This window comes from Tasmannia lanceolata, unplaced genomic scaffold (assembly GCF_043159265.1).
Source record: "Tasmannia lanceolata isolate RefF3 unplaced genomic scaffold, GAP_Taslan_0.1 ptg000037l, whole genome shotgun sequence".
NCBI classification, from domain to species: domain Eukaryota; kingdom Viridiplantae; phylum Streptophyta; class Magnoliopsida; order Canellales; family Winteraceae; genus Tasmannia; species Tasmannia lanceolata.
In genome coordinates, this window is record NW_027518714.1 from 12,692,338 (window position 1) to 12,710,473 (window position 18,136).

Consider the following 18,136-nt stretch of genomic DNA (forward strand, 5'->3'; position numbering starts at 1 on the left):
GCTCTTCAATAAGACAAACAGAACTTTAAATAGGTAAAGAGAGTACCGAGGAAACCAGGCCAGTGCGCTGTAAATGGAGGGAGCTTACGTGTTGCTCTAGATTTCGGTGGAGAAGGAGACAATTGCCATTGAAGCCAGAGAAAATTGGACGTACAGAAGGGGTTGTTCTCCTCACGGAGATTGTCGAACGGCATGCAGAGGACTGCACACAACCCAGTTCTTAGAAGGATCTAGATTTGATCTTCTAGTAAAGTGTCTGCCACCTTTTTGAGGTCCTTGCTTCAGGACCAATACGCTTCTGAAGTTGGCATTGGAGATATCTTCCACAAGGTGAGATGGAAAGGTAGCCGTAAATTTGAACAAAAAGACTGGCTCAAGTCTATTATGGCCCCCATTATCTCCTCCTTTCAAGGTGCTTTTGTGGAAGGCAGCCAGATCCTAGATGGAGTCCTAATAAAAAATGAATGCTTATTGGCTACGAGTTGTACAACATCAACCGAACTCTCTTGAAAAGAAATAGACTTCGAGTTCACGTCATCCTCTTCTAAAGATATTTGCTTGTCAACGAAAACATCATGGCAACGATCAATGAACGTAAGGACCTAAGACTCATTTATAAACAAGATACTCGGAGGGATAATACTCTGGTGGTATATCATCGGAAAAATATAAATAAGCTCCTCCAAAATTTGATGGTTTCGAATCGATCAACATTCTCTTCCGTCAATCGACCATATGTCTGTCGATCGATCCACTCCAACATCGATGTCAATTTTCTTGTCACAATTTCTTTTGATGGGATTCCCTCGGGCATAATTTTCTAACTTATGACGACTGTGGTATAAAATAAACCTTTCCTTAGATTAGTTTGTGCACTGATTATTTCCTTGTGGAATTAGCTTCTAGCTAACCTTTCTTTATGGGGCATTCTTATCCCCCATGAAGTGCACTTGTAATCCTATTCATTTAATAAATGTGTTAGAAATGGGGATAAGGAAGAGACGGAGAAGAAGAGCGAGGGAGAAGATGGTGAGATTCTCCACTAAGGAGCTCTCCCATGTAATGATGTATATATAGAGCCCGAAACGAGTCCAGAAGGACTTGCAGCGCAGACGAGGAGTCGCTTCCGACAGCGAAAATGATACAAGAAGATCAAACCCATGAAAACCATAATGAGAATCTGAATTGTGACTTCAAAAAAATGCTTGCTGAAAATCAAAGAAAGAAGGTCCATTTTCCCACGTAGTTCGTCGGTCAATAGGACAACATAGTACAAAGACTACACTCTTCAACACTCCCCCTCAAGCTGGAGTGTATATACTATGGAACTCCAGCTTGCTACAAAGACCATACAACAAAAAAGGTACAATAAGCTCATACACACAGCCAGGTTGCTGTAACACTCCCCTTCAAGCTAGTGTGGTGAATACATAATGAAATACATAACAAAAAAAGGATAGCAACGGCTACATTGAATAGAATGGCACGCTCCATGACCACCAAAGATAACAGCTCCCCCAGAATCAGCACGACGGCGAGAGCGATCACAACAGGGCCTCCCCCTGAATCAAAGCACGACAAACAAATCTGCATAACAATGAGCAATGGAAGCGTCTCGGCAGGAAACAACGATCATCGAACAAAATAAGCATGCCAAAGGCGCGCACATGAACAACGGGAAAGCACCACGAGTAGATATCAGCTGAACAACACATCGCCATGAGAAGAACCACAACAACCAACCAACGACGGCCACACAGCACGTCGCCTGGAAGAAACAACAAGGCCGAAAGCAACACTAACGACCGGGCATATAGCCCCAACAACGACAACGCCGAAAGCAACGCTAACGACCGGGCATATAGCCCCAATAAAGTGGTTTGCAACACAAACCACTACAACCACAACAAAGGCGTGAAACTATGCCTAGCAACTACACTCCCTATGTAGAAGCACCAACAACGTGGATTGCAATGCAAACCACTACAGCAAAAACAACAACAATAAAGGTGTAAAATTATGCCGAGCAACTACACTCACTATGTAGAAGCATCAACAACATGACTCGCAAAGTGAGTCCACCAACAACCAACAACAAACCAACCAACCCAACCAATGAACCAACCGAGAACCAACAACCAACTACAACCAACAAACACCAACCAAACACTAACCAATCACCAACAACAAGCCAACCAACTCAACCAACGATGATCACAAACCGACCACAACCAACCAACCAACAAACCCACAACTAAACAACAACAACTATGATCTCAACCACGATCAATCCATCCGACAAACCAACCACAAACACAACCAACCAACATTCAACACACACCAACAACCAACCGAACAACTAACCACAACCAACCAACCCTTGTCCACCAACAACCAAACAACCAACTAAAAGACTACCAACAAAGACAACACAAAAACCACAAGACAATAGCAAGACATCACTAAGACAAGATAGCACCAACAACTACATACTAACACAACTATATGATAACACTCCCCTCAAGTTGAAGGCCGAATGCATTCAACTTGCAACGAGAAAAAAAATGACTTTCAAGGCACGACACCTCTCTTAGACATCTTGCCAAACACTTGGTGTGCGCCTTTGACATAAATACAAAAGACATAGAAGACTATGGAAAGAACAAGACAACAATAAAACAAGGATACAACACACTCTATCCATGGAACTACATGAGGGCTTCAACACTCCCCCTCAAGTTGAGCCCGAAGGCCTTCAACTTGCAACGAAAAGTCAACCTTCAACACACATTATCCCTCTTGGAGATTTTAACAAACACTTGGTGTGCACCTTTGATATCAACCCAAACGCCATAAGAAACAACAAATATAGAGGGATAGAACAAGAATTGGGATGGAGTAGAAGGGGGGATGAGACTCAAAATAACGAAAGAATGAGAGATAGAAAAGATTTAAACCATAAAGAAAGGGTTAGAAAACTAGAAAGAAACCGACAGTGGATTAATATGTAGAAAAGAAAAGATTGATGGATTTAGAACAAAAGAAAGAACAAGAAAGGGATTTATGGATGGAGAAGGGAGCAACAGAATATAAAAGAGGGGACTTTTGTATTTTTTTGTTCGGAAAAATGATGGAGTTACAAATGGTAAAGGGATTTGGGTTTAGGGGTTCACAAGATGGAGGTTAGGGTGTGAGGGTTATGGGGTTAGGATTTAGAGAGGAGAAAGCCAAAAAAAATGAGAAGGGAGTCTCGTCTCGTCGCGTCTTCAGGATACTATGATGATGAAAATGAGATGAAGAGATGGAGTGGAAAAGACTCTTCTTTCCTCTTTCTTTCCCTTAGGATCTTTGCTTTGATACCATGTTAGAAATGGGGATAAGGAAGAGACGGAGAAGAAAAAGAATGAGGGAGAAGACGGTGAGATTCTCCACTAGGGAGCTCTCCCGTGTAATGATGTATATATAGAGCCCAAAATAGGACAACATAGTACAAAGACTACACTCTTCAACAAATGGTTACCTCTTTAAAAAAAAAAATCAAGGCTGGGATCACCGTTAAACCCACAAGAAACTTATTCCCCACCCTGGTGAACATATATATAGGACCTTTTTATGTCCACCGAATGTAAAATGACCCAGAAAAAAGTAAGGCCATGTGAACCCACTATTGTTAGCTATTTACGTCTAGGACAGAGTTGGGTGGGGATAGATGGGAAGATCCTTTTTTACCTTCAAAATGTCAATAAGAAAATGATTGTTGCCAAAGCCTCCAAGGGTTAAACTAAAGAATTGACCGAGGATTACCTAGGCTCAATTTGTTTAAAAACATCAACAAGAAGAAGTAATCTTCAAAAGTTCAAGCATAGGTTTTTTTTAACCTATAATTTTCACAACTAAATTGCTCATCCATTAAAGAATAGAAGCTATGAAATGCAATAGATACGTACAACTAAATATTCAACGATCATTTCACTATGTAATTAGTTTTCTTCTCGAATATCTCGAGACCCTTAGACATCATATACAGAGCAAAAAATAGGAACACAAAATAAAATCCTAAAGAAAGATTCCAATAGATAGAGACTAAACAATTAGAAGAAACCAAATAGTTTTGGACACATCTATCTCACTTGTAACTACCTGACATACGCTATCAGACTATTGAGATTAACTCGAAACCAGAGTCGCCAACGGCACTCTTTATTGTGTGCTCTGAGGAACTCCTGGTTAGAAGTTACCTTGAGTTTTCTTCTCGATTATCTCGAGACCCTTAGACAACATATAGAGAGCAAAAAATAGGAACACAAAATAAAATCCTAAAGAAAGATTCCAATAGATAGAGACTAAATAATTAGAAGAAACCAAATAGTTCCAAAAGCATACCTTTTATGCTCTATTCATTACCCTCTTTCATATTTCTCCTCTGTTTTCTACGTTGGTCGTGCACACCTTGAAAAGAAAAAACCCAAATATGAAAATAATCACAGTAAAAGACAAGAAAATGGAGAAAAGCTCAAAACAAAAGACTTGGAAAATAAACATACGTCTTTTCTCTTCTCTTTTTTTGATTTTTCGGTTCTCTAATTTCTTTCGTTTTTCTGACACGTCTTCAATGCCCACACAAAACTGTCAAATATGGGAGAAAGAATGAGAGAAACCCAGGCAAGAAGAACCTTTGAAATACATTCAAATGAAAAGAAAAAACAAAGGCAAAGAGTGCATGGAGAATATGAAGTGGAGAAACAAAAAAATCGGGTAATAGGTAGGATGAAAGTTTCTCTTTTATTAGGTATAGTTTATCTTACAAAAATCCATGAATTTTCAGAAAGCTTCAGGTAGAAAATGAAACTATTACAATTTAGAAGCATTGACATCCAATTAAGCTAAAATGCCCATACATTTATATGATTACAATGAAAAAGATCTTATTGTATAAATTAAGGGCAATGATATTTTCACTCCCCCTGTGGTAAGCATTCGCTCCCCTTTTGACGTGATTTGACGTCAAAAAGCGTTAAAGTTGCCCATTGTTCACGTTGTAAGGGGTGGTAATGCATTCAGCAGGGGGAGTGAAAATATCATCGCCCTAAATTAATTGTTTCAATTTATCTATACTTTATATTAATATTTTTTCATAAAATCATAGGACAGAGAAAAGAATGTCTAGAAATACATTAAAACCATATAAATTGGACACACTTTTATATAGCAAACATGCGGACATTCGTGTAGCAAAGAAAATACAGTGGGGACCACATATTTGGGTGATCTAAACCGTTCAGTTGTAGGCTTTTAGCAACCCGACATAGTTTGGCCATGCTCCCAAAAATATTCACCATAGGATGATCCCAAACCTCTGATTTGTGGAGGTTTAAAATGGATGTCAAGTTATAGGAACCTCCACAGATCGGTGAGTTAGGATCATCTTGTGGAGAAGATTTTTGGGGCACAACCTATCTATGCCATAGCCCGCCCACTGTATCATTTTTTTATACACTCACACGTCCAAGGGTTCACACACACATACAATGTTATGGTTTATCTTAATAGTCACCATGTGTTTTAATATATGTGCAACATGGGCACTATTATGGTTTGTCCTAATAATTGTTACAAGTTTTAGCATACGTGCAACGTGGGTAGTATTTTATAAATGGAATGCCTATGTTACATAGTCGGTACTAAGATGGAATCTTGGAATATTCTCCTTGAAGAAGATTCTGTATCAAGCATGAAGCTGTGATGGAATGAGTTATTTATGTTGTTAGAAAGACATAATTACCCCAACTAGTTTGGGACACCCCCAACTAGTTTGGGACAAAGGCTTAGTTGAGTTGAGTTGAGTTGAGAAAGACATAATCAGTTACAAATTCCAACATCAACGTTTTTTGCAATAATGGCTGAGATATTGCTCATTAATTTAATACACATCAACTGTATAACCAGCGGCTTCAGCTTCCAAAAGATTACCACATGGGACAAGCAACTTGACATTTAATCAGGAGTAAACCTTAACTTATCTTTAACATGAATTATGTTATTCTCCATATACTATTTACCATTTACTCATTGTTACTTTAATTCACCATGATATACTTTTACAGAGACAACCTAGAGTCATCAACCTTAAAAATGAAAAGTACAGGGATTTGAATTCTAACAGCTAGTAAGGGCAAGATGATCATTTAAGTATTTTCTTAAAAGCTGAAGTGAGTAAATCAAACTTGTCCACTTGAATCAAACAAGGAATAATTTTAACTTAACAACAGATGGCTCACCAGCCTACTTCCCCCAAGCCTCAAAAGAAAAGAAAAACTGACATGTGACAATTGCATATCAGTCATATTTCAAATGGGGCCATATTTTGATGGAATTATCCCCGCTTTCTGTTCGAGATGCAGAAAATGTTGGTCACAAACAAAACCTGTCTTTATAAAAAAAAAAAAAGTGATGGGGAATTAGAGTGAATAGTTTTTTTTGAGTGAATAGTAGTTGCCCGTTTTGTTGGCGTACAGGTGCTAACACAACATAATTGTGATGCTCATTGTTCTTAAGATGTTATTATTGTTTAAGTGCATTTTTTAATGGTTTCAAATGCATCCTTTTAGATATGAATATTTGTACTTATTAAAATTTTAAGTTAAAACTAAGAATAACAGCATCCAAAAACATGTGTATCAGGTTGCTTTGGATCCCGGGGTCAAGCTCCATCTGCATAAGCTTGTTACAAAACTAAGAATAACAGCATCCAAAAACATGTGTATAGGTTGCTTTGGATCCAGGAGTCAAGCTCCATCAGCATCAGGTTGTTACAAAATGCAACAAGCATTTCGCACTGTCATATTTGAAGCAGTCGCGAGTAGGGTTGCAACTTGGGTCGTGTTTTAGCCAACCCGCATCAACTTGAGTCGGGTTTAAAGAGGGCGGGTTTCGGGCTGGGGGGGGTTGGATTTGAAAACCTGTTATTTTCTCGGTTCGGTTCGGGTTTTACGGTGAAAAACCTGAAAACCCGAAAAACCCGAGATTTCATTTATCGTTTTTTTTTTATATGTTATGTCAACTAAATTCTTTCTTTCTTTCTTTTTTGAATGGTAAGATAGCATTAATAATGGAACAAACAAACAAATAGAGTGAAGCCGACTGAGAAGGTCAACAAAGAGACAAAACAAACATAGGAAAAAACAAAAGCTATACAAGCGGGGCCATCAAGGGGGAAGAAAGTCAAACAGCTCTAATTCCTGCCTCCCCCCACCTCCTCTAGCAAGACTGTCCGTCTCAGCATTGGCAGACCTCTTAACAGGCAGAAATGCCATCTCAGCGCCACCAATCCGGTCTCTAATCCCATTCATCCACCCAGCAAATCTCCAAGGGGCGGAACTATTTCCCTTTAACCACCCTACGACATTCAGGGAGTCGCCCTCCCCTATCACCTTAGCCAAATCCAGAGACTGGGCTAATCTGATACCCTGAAGAGCCACTCTTATCTCTGCTTATTTAGAATCCGCTACACCAATCCGTCCAGAAAAAGCCCAAATGATAGCTCCCAAGTCGTCTCTCAGAAGGCCACCAATCCTTGAAGGACTTGGATTGCCAATACTAGATCCATCAAAATTTAATTTGAGACAACCAGGGGGAGGAGAGCACCATTGAGGGCCCCCCAACTTCGTAGGATCAGCACTTGAGCATACCACCCTCCAATCATGCCAAAGATCGAAAGCCGGGACAAATCTAAATTTAGGGAGGGATCTAGCCGAGGTTTTCGCCTTTTGTCGCCTTTCCTCCCTCCCTCTCTCTCTCTCTCTCTCTCTCTCTCTCTCTCTCTCTCTCTCTCTCTCTCAACCAACTGAAGATATCTCTTTTGGAGCCATTTTTGTCAAAAAGGAACAAGGTTCTTAAGATCATTTTCCTCTTACTGGTGCAGGTATTTCATGATAACCATAGCATAAAAGATAAAACGCCCATCCTCCTCTTCAAGACACCTATTACAAAAAACTCATTTGTTCTTTTCAAGAACCAAGGCCGGCTTTCTGGGTGGAAAGGGGAGAAGATGTGGCATAGGAAACTAGGGGTACTTGATAACATTTAAATGGACGTTTCTCTTTTGAAATAAAAGAGAAGAAACACTTCCCCGTTTTTGGTTCTTGAAATAAAAATCTACATCCCTCCATGTTGTCCTCATATTTGTATTTGATGGAGGTTCACATTGGTTTGAGGGTTTTCCAAAGGCTGTGTTTTTTGCTGTTTAGGGGTTTCTCAAATGCTAATATTATCTTTCTTCTATCTGGAAAACCTCTATTATTAGCTATTTTATATCTTTGAGCCAAAGTGTCTTAGTTTTAGGGTTTTCCAAAGGCCTTATTCTCGTTACTTCTTGCTTTGAACAGGAGTTGTTGCGGATAAAAGATCAATTAATGGATGTTTCTTCTCTATTGACTTTACTTTCCCTTGTTCGATGCTCTCCCACACAAGAAAACTCATCGAAAATCTGAAAAAATCCAATCCGACCCGAACCGACAAACTATCTCGGGTAGGGCCGGGTTTATGAATCGTGGGTTTCCCAAAAAAAAAAACCCGACCTGACCCGAGATAGTTTCTCGGGTAAGGTAAGGTATTGGAAAACCCGACCCGCCGGACCCGAGTTGCAACCCTAGTCGCGAGTAGTTCATTGGGCCCTCCTAGCAGAAGAAGCATCAATAAAGGAAATGAGCTATTTTGTTGAAAGAGCATACATTGTTGGTAATCATACCTCATGTCCATTACTGCGTAGTACTTGAAGTGGCTCAATGCAGTCCTGGCCAATAACTGCGAGTTTCGTTCTTTTGCTTTCTTTGGAACTCTTGTCATCACCCACTTTCTGTCTGGCTAACTCTTCCAATTGTCGCTGAAGGATGGGTGAAACCCCAGCCTGAAAACACACCAAACATACATAAATCCAATATCATAAGATCAAATTTGGGGTTAATTTTTTTGAAAATGTGAAGAGAGCAAACATAATTGCATTGATGAGAACATAAACTCCACGTTGAATTTCTAATCCAGTGTGCACTTACAATGCAAATGCCGGTACAGAATAACTTCCACATTAAACTCATTTTGTTTCATTCAAGTTTTTAATCCCATATTTTGTAGTTCTCCATAGCTACTGTATGATGACAACGTTACTTTTTCACCAACAAATAACATTCGGTACTGAACAACAGTACATATACCATTAGGACTGACAATATAAAAAAAATTATGATGCTTTTTATAATTTTTTTGTTTCTAGATACTAGGAGTAATTTGCTTTTATCTTGTAAGAGAGTAACTAAAAATTGTCAGGGGTTACTGAAAACTTTTGTAGACTTTCCCTACCTATATCACTACCCATACTTGCCTCCCAAACCTAGTAGCAGTGGTCTACACAGCCACATCCGATTCAGAATTATAGACAAAAAAAGGTTAGACAGTCCCATCACTGTACAATATAAGACCAAACTGAAAAGTTTGCATTAGCCAGTGCCATATAGACAGCTAGAGGAAAGGACTCTCCGATATCTACAATTGAAATCTGATTCCCAAGAGATGTGCATAAAAATCCATTCAAGTTGCAAAGAAGAACATGGCCTGTACACCCTTCAATATTTGGTTTCTACAATGGTATTCTAGATAACCTGTCTGAAGCAACTAACTCTCATATTTCTCAGCCACCGTGTTTCTCTTAAAATCAATAAACAAAATTACTTTTACAAGTTAAAGTACAAACAGGGGTAATAACACCCATAATGGTGCAATAGATTTGTGATTAGCATGAGAAGAAAGCTTAGAATCACTACGCACAAAAAATTGCTTCTATATTGCCATAAATTTTGCCCTATTCTCTTTAACCTTGAGGTTGGAGGTTCAATATCAGCTTACCTACAAACAAACACACAACAAATAAAAAACAAAAAGCCTTATTCTCCCTCACCATGTCATCACCTTAACTCCCTTTAACATAACATACAAGGACACCCTTCTGGCCCATATCCTACCAAATTGAGAACACTGCAATTGGAGAGATGAATAATATTGGGAATAGTGTAATACAAGATGTTCGGAAATCCAAATACTATTGTCTAATAAGGTACAGCCCCGGCTTACACTGCGAGCACATTTTTCACTTGAGCCTTGGTGTTTCGGTTGGACTTCACTATAGGAGTAAATCGAATAGAGAGAAAAGGTACTCGTACACAGAAATATAAATGACTACAAGTTGATAACCCACGAAAGAGCAGAAGTTCAAGATTAAGCTTAAAAGGTCAACAATGATTACGTTCATGATGGGTAGCCATGCTGATGATGCATACAAGAGATTCATCTACAATAACATTAGTGCAAGTCAAATGGAAGAAAGAGAACACAGATATGATGGTAAGGTCCATTTGAAAGATCCAGCTCTTCGTCAGCAGTAGTAGTAGCATGAAAAACCATGACTGGCTGCATAATTTGATGCCTTGATGGTATATGAAGAGCAACACACATCCTATAATAGCTAGCATTTGAAAATCCAGTGCCAACATTTAATTTGTCGGTGAAGCGAAACTTAGATCCTTCTAAATCCGAAAAGTCAATTACTTAATTTACCATTTTATAAACTAAATGTTAAGAAGAAATGATACCTATTCAACTGAGTAGAAGAATACAGTAAAAAAAGGACCGCGGGAAAAGGATAGTACATGTCTTGCATAACAATCAATGAGGACAGTACATGAACCGGTTGGGAATGTATATGCCTTGTCTAACAGTCACATGGAAAAAAATATGCGTGCAAGAGGGGAAAATAGGTTGAAGTAGACGTTACCCCTGCCAAAAAGCGACGTGAAAATGATTTTGATTGAAACGGGCGTGCTAGGCGCATACTCAGGTCCTGCAATTTGAAATGGTGCCGTTTAAAATGATAAAATATTTTAAATCAGGAGACAACCTTAACAACAACTCAGAAGCAAAAATGGCAATTTTCTTATTTGGAAACTGTGCAAACTGCTTCGACCATGGTGAATGACATGGGATCCCTGTAAAATAACAAGGGACCCCAACAGAATAATCTGGGTCCCATTGTTTTCACCAATGAAAGCAGGCACCACAATTTCTGAGGTCCTATTATGAGGCTGCCAACTGCAATTGTGATTATTTGCCAATTGCAGCCAAAGAATATGATATTATCAAGAGACAGCATCCATAATTAGGGAGACCTGTTGCAGCTTCCTTAAATGAAAAGAGCTGATTTTCTTTTGCTTCGAACTGTTCACTCTTTCTTCCTCACTGCCACTGTCTTCCACAACTAAGTCCAGAGACTCAGCATTCCGTTCAAACCAGCTCTTCTTTGCCTTTTCCTGGATAAAAAACAAAAGCAAGTGCAGTAGAAAATGAGAACAGTTGTAAATGTAATTTTAGTGACCAACTGACAGTATGATGCCTTGCACCAACGATCACAACCATCAGTGTTTTAGTCCTTCACGTGATCAGATCTCCTGATCTATAGATAGAAACTTCTTTTGGCGAAATTATTGTTTCATTTCGAGTTTAGAGTAATGTTTCAAAATGCGGATGGGGCGCAGAACGTGGTAGAAGAAAATCCTAGTCGACTCAGGACAGCGCGGTCAAGTACTCGGTTGATAGCATGGTTTTAAATTTCGACCGAAATCAAAATTTTCGGATTTAGGTCAAGACCGAAACCGAAACGTTCCGAAACCGAAATAGCCGCAATTTTGAAATTTCGTAAATTTCGGCAAAATCTGTTATAAAATATTAATTTTTTACTCCTTTACAAAATTCGATCAAAATCATTAAAGTTTCGGTAATTTCGGTCGAAATTTCGATTTAAAAATCCGCCATTTCGTGCGCTTGTACCGAGGCCGAAATTTCGGTTTCGGATAAGTCCGAAATTTAGCCGAAACTGAAATTTAAAACCATGGTTGATAGGGCTAAGCACTCGGTTGATGCGGTCGTAATTCGGGAGAATCAAAATGAGTTTTTATTGACTATGTAGGGCAAAACACGGAACGTGACCAAGGTAAAAGGGAGTCGACTAGGGGGAGTCCACGATGACGCAGTAGAGTTTTAAAAGTACAGTTTAGAGTTGACACACATAGATGAATTTGCACACAGGCATAGTCTTTGTGTCTGTATGCATCCATTATTGTAGTATGCACATACAAAACACATGTATCCATGTATATGTGTGTGCATGTTGCACATTATTGTAGTATACACAGACAAAATACATATATCCATGTACATATTAGGGGTGGACATGGTTTGGGTCCAACCAGAGGAAGCGAACCGAACCGGCCACTTTGGTTCGGTTCCAAATTTAAGTGGTTCGGTTCCAGTTCAGTTGTTTGGGAACCGATTGCAATTGGTTCGGTTTTGGGTTTGGGATCTTGGAACCGAGAACCGAGAGTGATGACATCCCCCCCAACGGATAAAATCACCCCCCTCCCCATAACGGTTCCGTGAGAATGGTTTACTATTGCTTGAGAATAAATTCACCCCCCCCCCCCTCTTTAACGTTTTTCTTTGCCTTTTAAGTTTTAAACTTAACGTTTTTGGTTGCCTTTTAAACTTAACGCTAGTTTTAAACTTAACGTCTTTGGTTGCCAATAAATGGGGAAAATTTTATAAAATAAAGGTTGGGTAAACCCAAAACCGAACCGATCAAGTTCGGTTCTGGTTCGATTCGGTTCCAAAGATAAGTGGTTCAGTTATGGTTCCAAATTCTGGGAACCGATTGGAATCGGTTCAGTTATGCCGAACCGAACCATGTCCACCCCTAGTACATATGTGTATATGTTGCACAACTTGTGTCTCTGTGTCAATACTAGTGCTAAAACTGCTAGTTCAAAATAAATGCACAAGTCTCTATAGGCTTAATGCAGACATTACATACATTGACAGGGAAGGTAGTCTTTCCTACAATTACTCTTGATCATGGTGTACATAATTGTTGAGAGACCAATTTGTATCATAAATCAGGTAACCATTACTCATGTATAAAAACCCATAGACAACATTTATTTTTGAACACTTTAAACTTATTTAATTGTTTCTCAGATGTTACCACGAGAAAAGCAAAAACAAATAAATTTCTATAGCTGATATCCTAATGATGTCGTCGTATCCATATCTCAGAAAGCTACCACAAGAAAGGGAAAAACCAAGAAAATTCCATAGTTGATCACCTAATGATTTTTTTTTTTTGTTAAAAGATATCACCTAATGATGTTGTTGCATCCATAGTTAACGGAAACTGGATGGAAAGCTCGCTTTGGAAGTAAAGTTCTCCACACTTCCAAGATTTAGGGGAAGCACACTTCCCACACGCTTTTTACACGTTTCCTCTAAACTAAGGGAGTACGCTTCTAATTTATAAAAAAAGTGTATTTAAAAGTTAAAAACTCATCTGAAGTTTCAAATGAAACCTATGAAGATCCTTTCCAAAAACTTAATATTAAATCTACAATAATATAACATGTGAAGCTATAAATCCCTAAAACTTGTAAGTCTAACCAGTCGTGAAGTTTTTATTACTCCTTGTAATCCTGCCTACATTAACCATTCCTCCCTAACCTACTATAATCCTACTCTTTCTATACACTTCTTGGTTGCTTCTAATGAGGTCAGTACATGCTTCATGTTGATTTCCAGTTACACTTCTCACACATTTCCTCTTTACTTCTTTAGAGCTTTTCACTTCCCACATTCTCTTTTCTAAACCCTAGTTGTTGGATCAGCTCATGAAGAGTGACACAGAAAAGTCATCCCTGCAGGGCTTGTAACTAGATTTTTTTTAGGGTCAAAGGGTTGTGGCTTATTCTTGTGGCTTATTTGTCTCAAACTACAACAACCAAGCCAGTTCTCGATCACAAAAAGTAGTTGAGAAACAGCATTCTCAAGGGAAGTCAATAAAGGAAGTAGGAACTCTCTCTCTCTCTCTCTCTCTCTCTCTCTCTCTCTCTCTCTCTCTCTCTCTCTCTCTCTCTCTGATTGGATTGAATCCTCCCACTCGCGTTCTATTACTAGAGTTAGTTGTTCAATTTCAAAATTTGATTCATAATAGTGCATGAGTATTACAGTATTTGACTGAGAATTCAAGACCTCCTTTAATATGAATCTTGTTTTAATACCCCTAGGTAGCCAAGGCCTGCTTACATGTGAGTTTGTCCGCAGGATCTAGTCTATTTGACGATCAAGAGATACTCGTTTTTCCAAAACTCCTTTAATATGAATCTTGTTTTAATGCCCCTGGCTAGCTAAGGCCGGCTTACCTGCGAGTTTGTCCGCAGGATCTTGTCTATTTGACGTGCAAGAGAGACTCGTTTTTCAACCTCCGGCATGTATGCATTATCTAAAGGAAACCGCTGAAGACTTTCCTGCAAAAGAACAGAGGCAAGCATTTGATTTATTAATTGGAAGGTAAAAACTGCACAGAGACAGCTAAAGTAAAAATCTAGGAAGAGAACACAACAACAAGAATTTATAGCTTCTAAGTCTAAGAACACTGCATGCTCAAAATATCTATCGTTTCAATGTTTTATAGCTATTCAAATTTCAAACACTGACTGACATATAAAAAAAATCACTTGAAAAAGTCGAAGTGAGTCCCAAGCTTTCTATCTATCAAGCTTCAAGAAGGGATAAAAAAGGACCTGTTACCAAGGTTTACAGATAAACTACTAAACCATCCAATTGTTGAGAGTAGCTTGTATATGACTTAGATATACCATTATAAGATGTATACAAGTCACTTAGTAAGATACCATTACACCCAGTAGTTTTTCATACACTATGGGCGACTTATGTAACTTGGTTTATTTTAGAACATTTGGCGAAGAGAAGTACCTTCAATCATGAGAAAGGAAGCTCCGCCAATCTTTCCGTAAAGGAAGTTTCATTTAACTGGAAATGTGCGACTATGATCTAAACCTAGGAGCCTAGATCTAAATTTCGTGACATCCTTGAATATTTCTAGCTTGGTTCCTCCCTCTCTGTGTGAGATTGGGTTGAAGCAACACAATTTCCATTCATAAAATCAGTTGCTTTTGTAATTGTAGGCCGTTCCTCTCCCATTGTGAGGATGGGTTGAGGAAAGCCTAATTACAGACAAGTATTGCATCTTTTGGAATACAAAAGGATTTGGGATTTCGCTGCCAATTTCCTATTCATGGGATTTTCTAGGGGAAGAAACTCCAAGATTGAAAAGATTTCTGCAGCAATTTCTACAAGATATTCGTGGTTTTAATCCATGGTTCTAATTAACCTATACTAGATCCACATTTTTTGAAATGGGTACATTTGATCCACTTACTGCTGCAATTTCATCTTTTGAATTTTGTTATCTATTAAAAAGCTTAATTGTTCTAATTTTTTACAATAAAATACTTCTTACTTGATTCCAGGGTTGAAGTATCTTGTTGATATCCGAAAGCATGAGCTACCCATCGATTCTTTGATTTTATTTCTATTAACAGTTGCATCATATACTTCGTTGAAAAACACACTAAAGGCAAGGCAAAAAAAAGCACAAGAAACTTCCTAAGAGAAATCACCTTCGAAAATGATTTGCATAGAGCGGCAAACTTTGATCGATCACTAGGAGAAATTAGTGCAATGCAACACCCATCAGCAGAAGCTCGAGCTGTTCTTCCACTTCTGTGAACGTACACCTGTAATGACAAATAAATAAGTCCCAACAAAAAATGTTAAAAACAAAACACTAAAGGAAACACAATTGTCCCCATTAAATCCACCTACTTCTGCCGAATGTGGTAGTTGATAGTGAATAACAGTTCTAACACCAGGAATGTCAAGGCCTCTTGCCGCAACATCAGTAGCAACAAGTATTCCATGTTCACTTCCACGAAACCGATCAATTGCCTGAATAAAAGTAAACAAAATGCATGGTAATGCTTCAAATAAAAGTAGCTGAAAAGAAAAATAAAATATGGTCATTGAATGAAAAGAGAGACACCATGTAATATGCCATTGTCGCTAAAAATTTAAAAATAAATGTAGCAGAAAAGAAAAATAAAATAGCCATTCAAATAAAAAGATATTGCCGCTGAATGAAAAGAGAGATACCACATAATATGCCATAGTCGCTAATATTGCACGAGGGCCTAAGAGATGAGTTTAACATAACAAGGGTACCACCATTAAAACATACATACATACACACACACACACACATAAAGAATATATGTTTCCAAATTCAAAGAAAGTGGCACCAACGAAAATGTTTTTAATCTAATTCCACGTGATCTCCTTGATTGGATGCACAAACCCAACCTAAACACTATATGCTGTAGAAACATGTCTGCACTTGAATCTTTCAATTATTGGCTGTGCGGGCAATACACTCCTCCAATAAGTACTCTTTAAAAGCAGTTCAAATGCTTCTATTAAAATTCTAGAAAAAACAAAGTACATATAGCATAAGAAAATAGTGGGTTATGGAAGTTTTGACAACATCCTGACCAGATAGGCCCTACTGCCCTACTGTTGACATCAACAGGTGATGATGGCTGGCATCACGCTAATGTCGGCCGAATGGTGGGATCCAGATTTTCATCTCCCAATTTCTGTTTCTTCCTAAAACAGGTTTTTATGGCTATTGGCTTGTTTTGAATCTGAATTTCTATATCAAATCCTGATATGCTAACATCATTTTACCAGCCTTGATACCTGAAAATTGCTTGGAGACATTGCTCTTTTCCATAGTTTCAAAACACCCCGCATAATCGTTGACTCGTCCGAGTCGACTCCATTTTACCTCGGCCGTGTTCTTGTCCGAGTCCTCATTTTTCCTTACACAATCAAACAAAACTCATTTTACTCTCCCGAGTGCTCGACAGCGTCAGCCAAGTACTTGGCCGAATTAATTGATTACTCAGCCGCGTCAACTGAGCACTCGGCCGCATTGCACCGAGTCAACTAGGATTCGCTTTGGCCACGTTTTGACCCACATCCGCATTTTGAAACACTGCTTTTTGCTGTAGGATCATACTATTCAATTTATGCTTGACCAAAAAAATCCTTTCTGGAAACCATTTTAAGAATCAAGTCACATATAGGTTTTCCACCAATATTTCCAACCAAACCGTTTTAAATCCTGTGGCGACCGAAACTGAAACCAAAATTGAAATTTAAAACCTTGCTAATCAGTTCTTTCCCTTCTTCTCAGCAGTCTGTAACTTAATGTTAAGTAGATATAATAATTAATGATGTATTATTAATTAGTAATTCATGATGTATTATTAATTAGTTATAAATGTCAGTAACTAAGATCCTCAAGGAGGAAGAAAATCAAAAACTGAAATTTCATCTCTATCAACACTCCAGAATGAGCAAGCCATTCAGAATCGAAACTGGCTGATCGCTAGACGTGTTGAATGTCAATGTCGTGATCTCCGATCAAATCGCGAATCTCCGATATTGCATCCAGAAAATCTTCATGGGGAACTGAAACAGTCTCTAGCCCATCTAACAACGTTGAAGGAGTCACCTTCAATGATAAGAAGGTCGAACAAGGTATGATCTACAAGGCAGGTATCATAGCGAAGGGTCTCTCTCTCTCTCTCTCTCTCTCTCTCTCTCTCTCTCTCTCTCTCTCTCTCTCTCTCTCTCTCTCTCAAAAATCCTGACAAGACCCTCACTGCCGGTCAGACCCAGGTTCCCGATGCTCAAGCTGTTGAAGTTTAACTTCATATATGCTGGAGGAGCTCACCTGGGGATGCTGCGCTCTTTCAACACCTCAACAGAATCTCTTCCCATGACCTTTAAAAGTGATCACCAGATAGACTCAGAACATAGGAAGGTATGTTGCCCACAGGATCGCGACAGAAAAAATTTACCATTGAAGGTTGTGCGCAGTGCTTGAAACACCTTTAAAGTCAAGACTCCCAAATTCCTTTCTTCCCAAACCAACCAAGGGGCGAATTCCCAAGCCTCAAAATGATGTGCAAGATGACCAGAAAGAATCCAACAAAATCTAAAAAGATCAAAGACGAAGATCCAAATATTGTGCATGAATCTACAGAGAATTAAAAGATAGACGACAAACTTGGCATCAAAAAATACATAAAGCACAATGATTGACTGTGATTTTTTGTCAATC

At 38.7% G+C, this 18,136-nt stretch overlaps 1 protein-coding gene across 2 annotated transcripts in view; it reads right to left on the bottom strand.

Annotated features, from left to right (window-relative positions):
- LOC143862647 (P-loop containing nucleoside triphosphate hydrolases superfamily protein) overlaps positions 1 to 18,136 on the bottom strand; it is a 31,990-nt gene that overhangs the window by 4,224 nt on the left and 9,630 nt on the right. Inside the window, exons 8-16 of one of the 2 annotated variants that reach the window (XM_077373718.1) lie at positions 15,775 to 15,897; positions 15,570 to 15,686; positions 14,289 to 14,393; positions 11,214 to 11,354; positions 10,823 to 10,888; positions 8,747 to 8,905; positions 4,545 to 4,626; positions 4,384 to 4,449; positions 1,338 to 1,562 (exon numbers count right to left, since the gene is read on the bottom strand). In XM_077373718.1, coding sequence (XP_077229833.1) covers positions 4,394 to 4,449; positions 4,545 to 4,626; positions 8,747 to 8,905; positions 10,823 to 10,888; positions 11,214 to 11,354; positions 14,289 to 14,393; positions 15,570 to 15,686; positions 15,775 to 15,897 — 849 coding nt within the window. In that variant the 3' untranslated portion in view covers positions 1,338 to 1,562; positions 4,384 to 4,393. Of the gene's footprint in view, positions 1 to 1,337; positions 1,563 to 4,383; positions 4,450 to 4,544; positions 4,627 to 8,746; positions 8,906 to 10,822; positions 10,889 to 11,213; positions 11,355 to 14,288; positions 14,394 to 15,569; positions 15,687 to 15,774; positions 15,898 to 18,136 lie in introns of those variants that run through there. The other variant, XM_077373717.1, reaches the window with a different exon arrangement.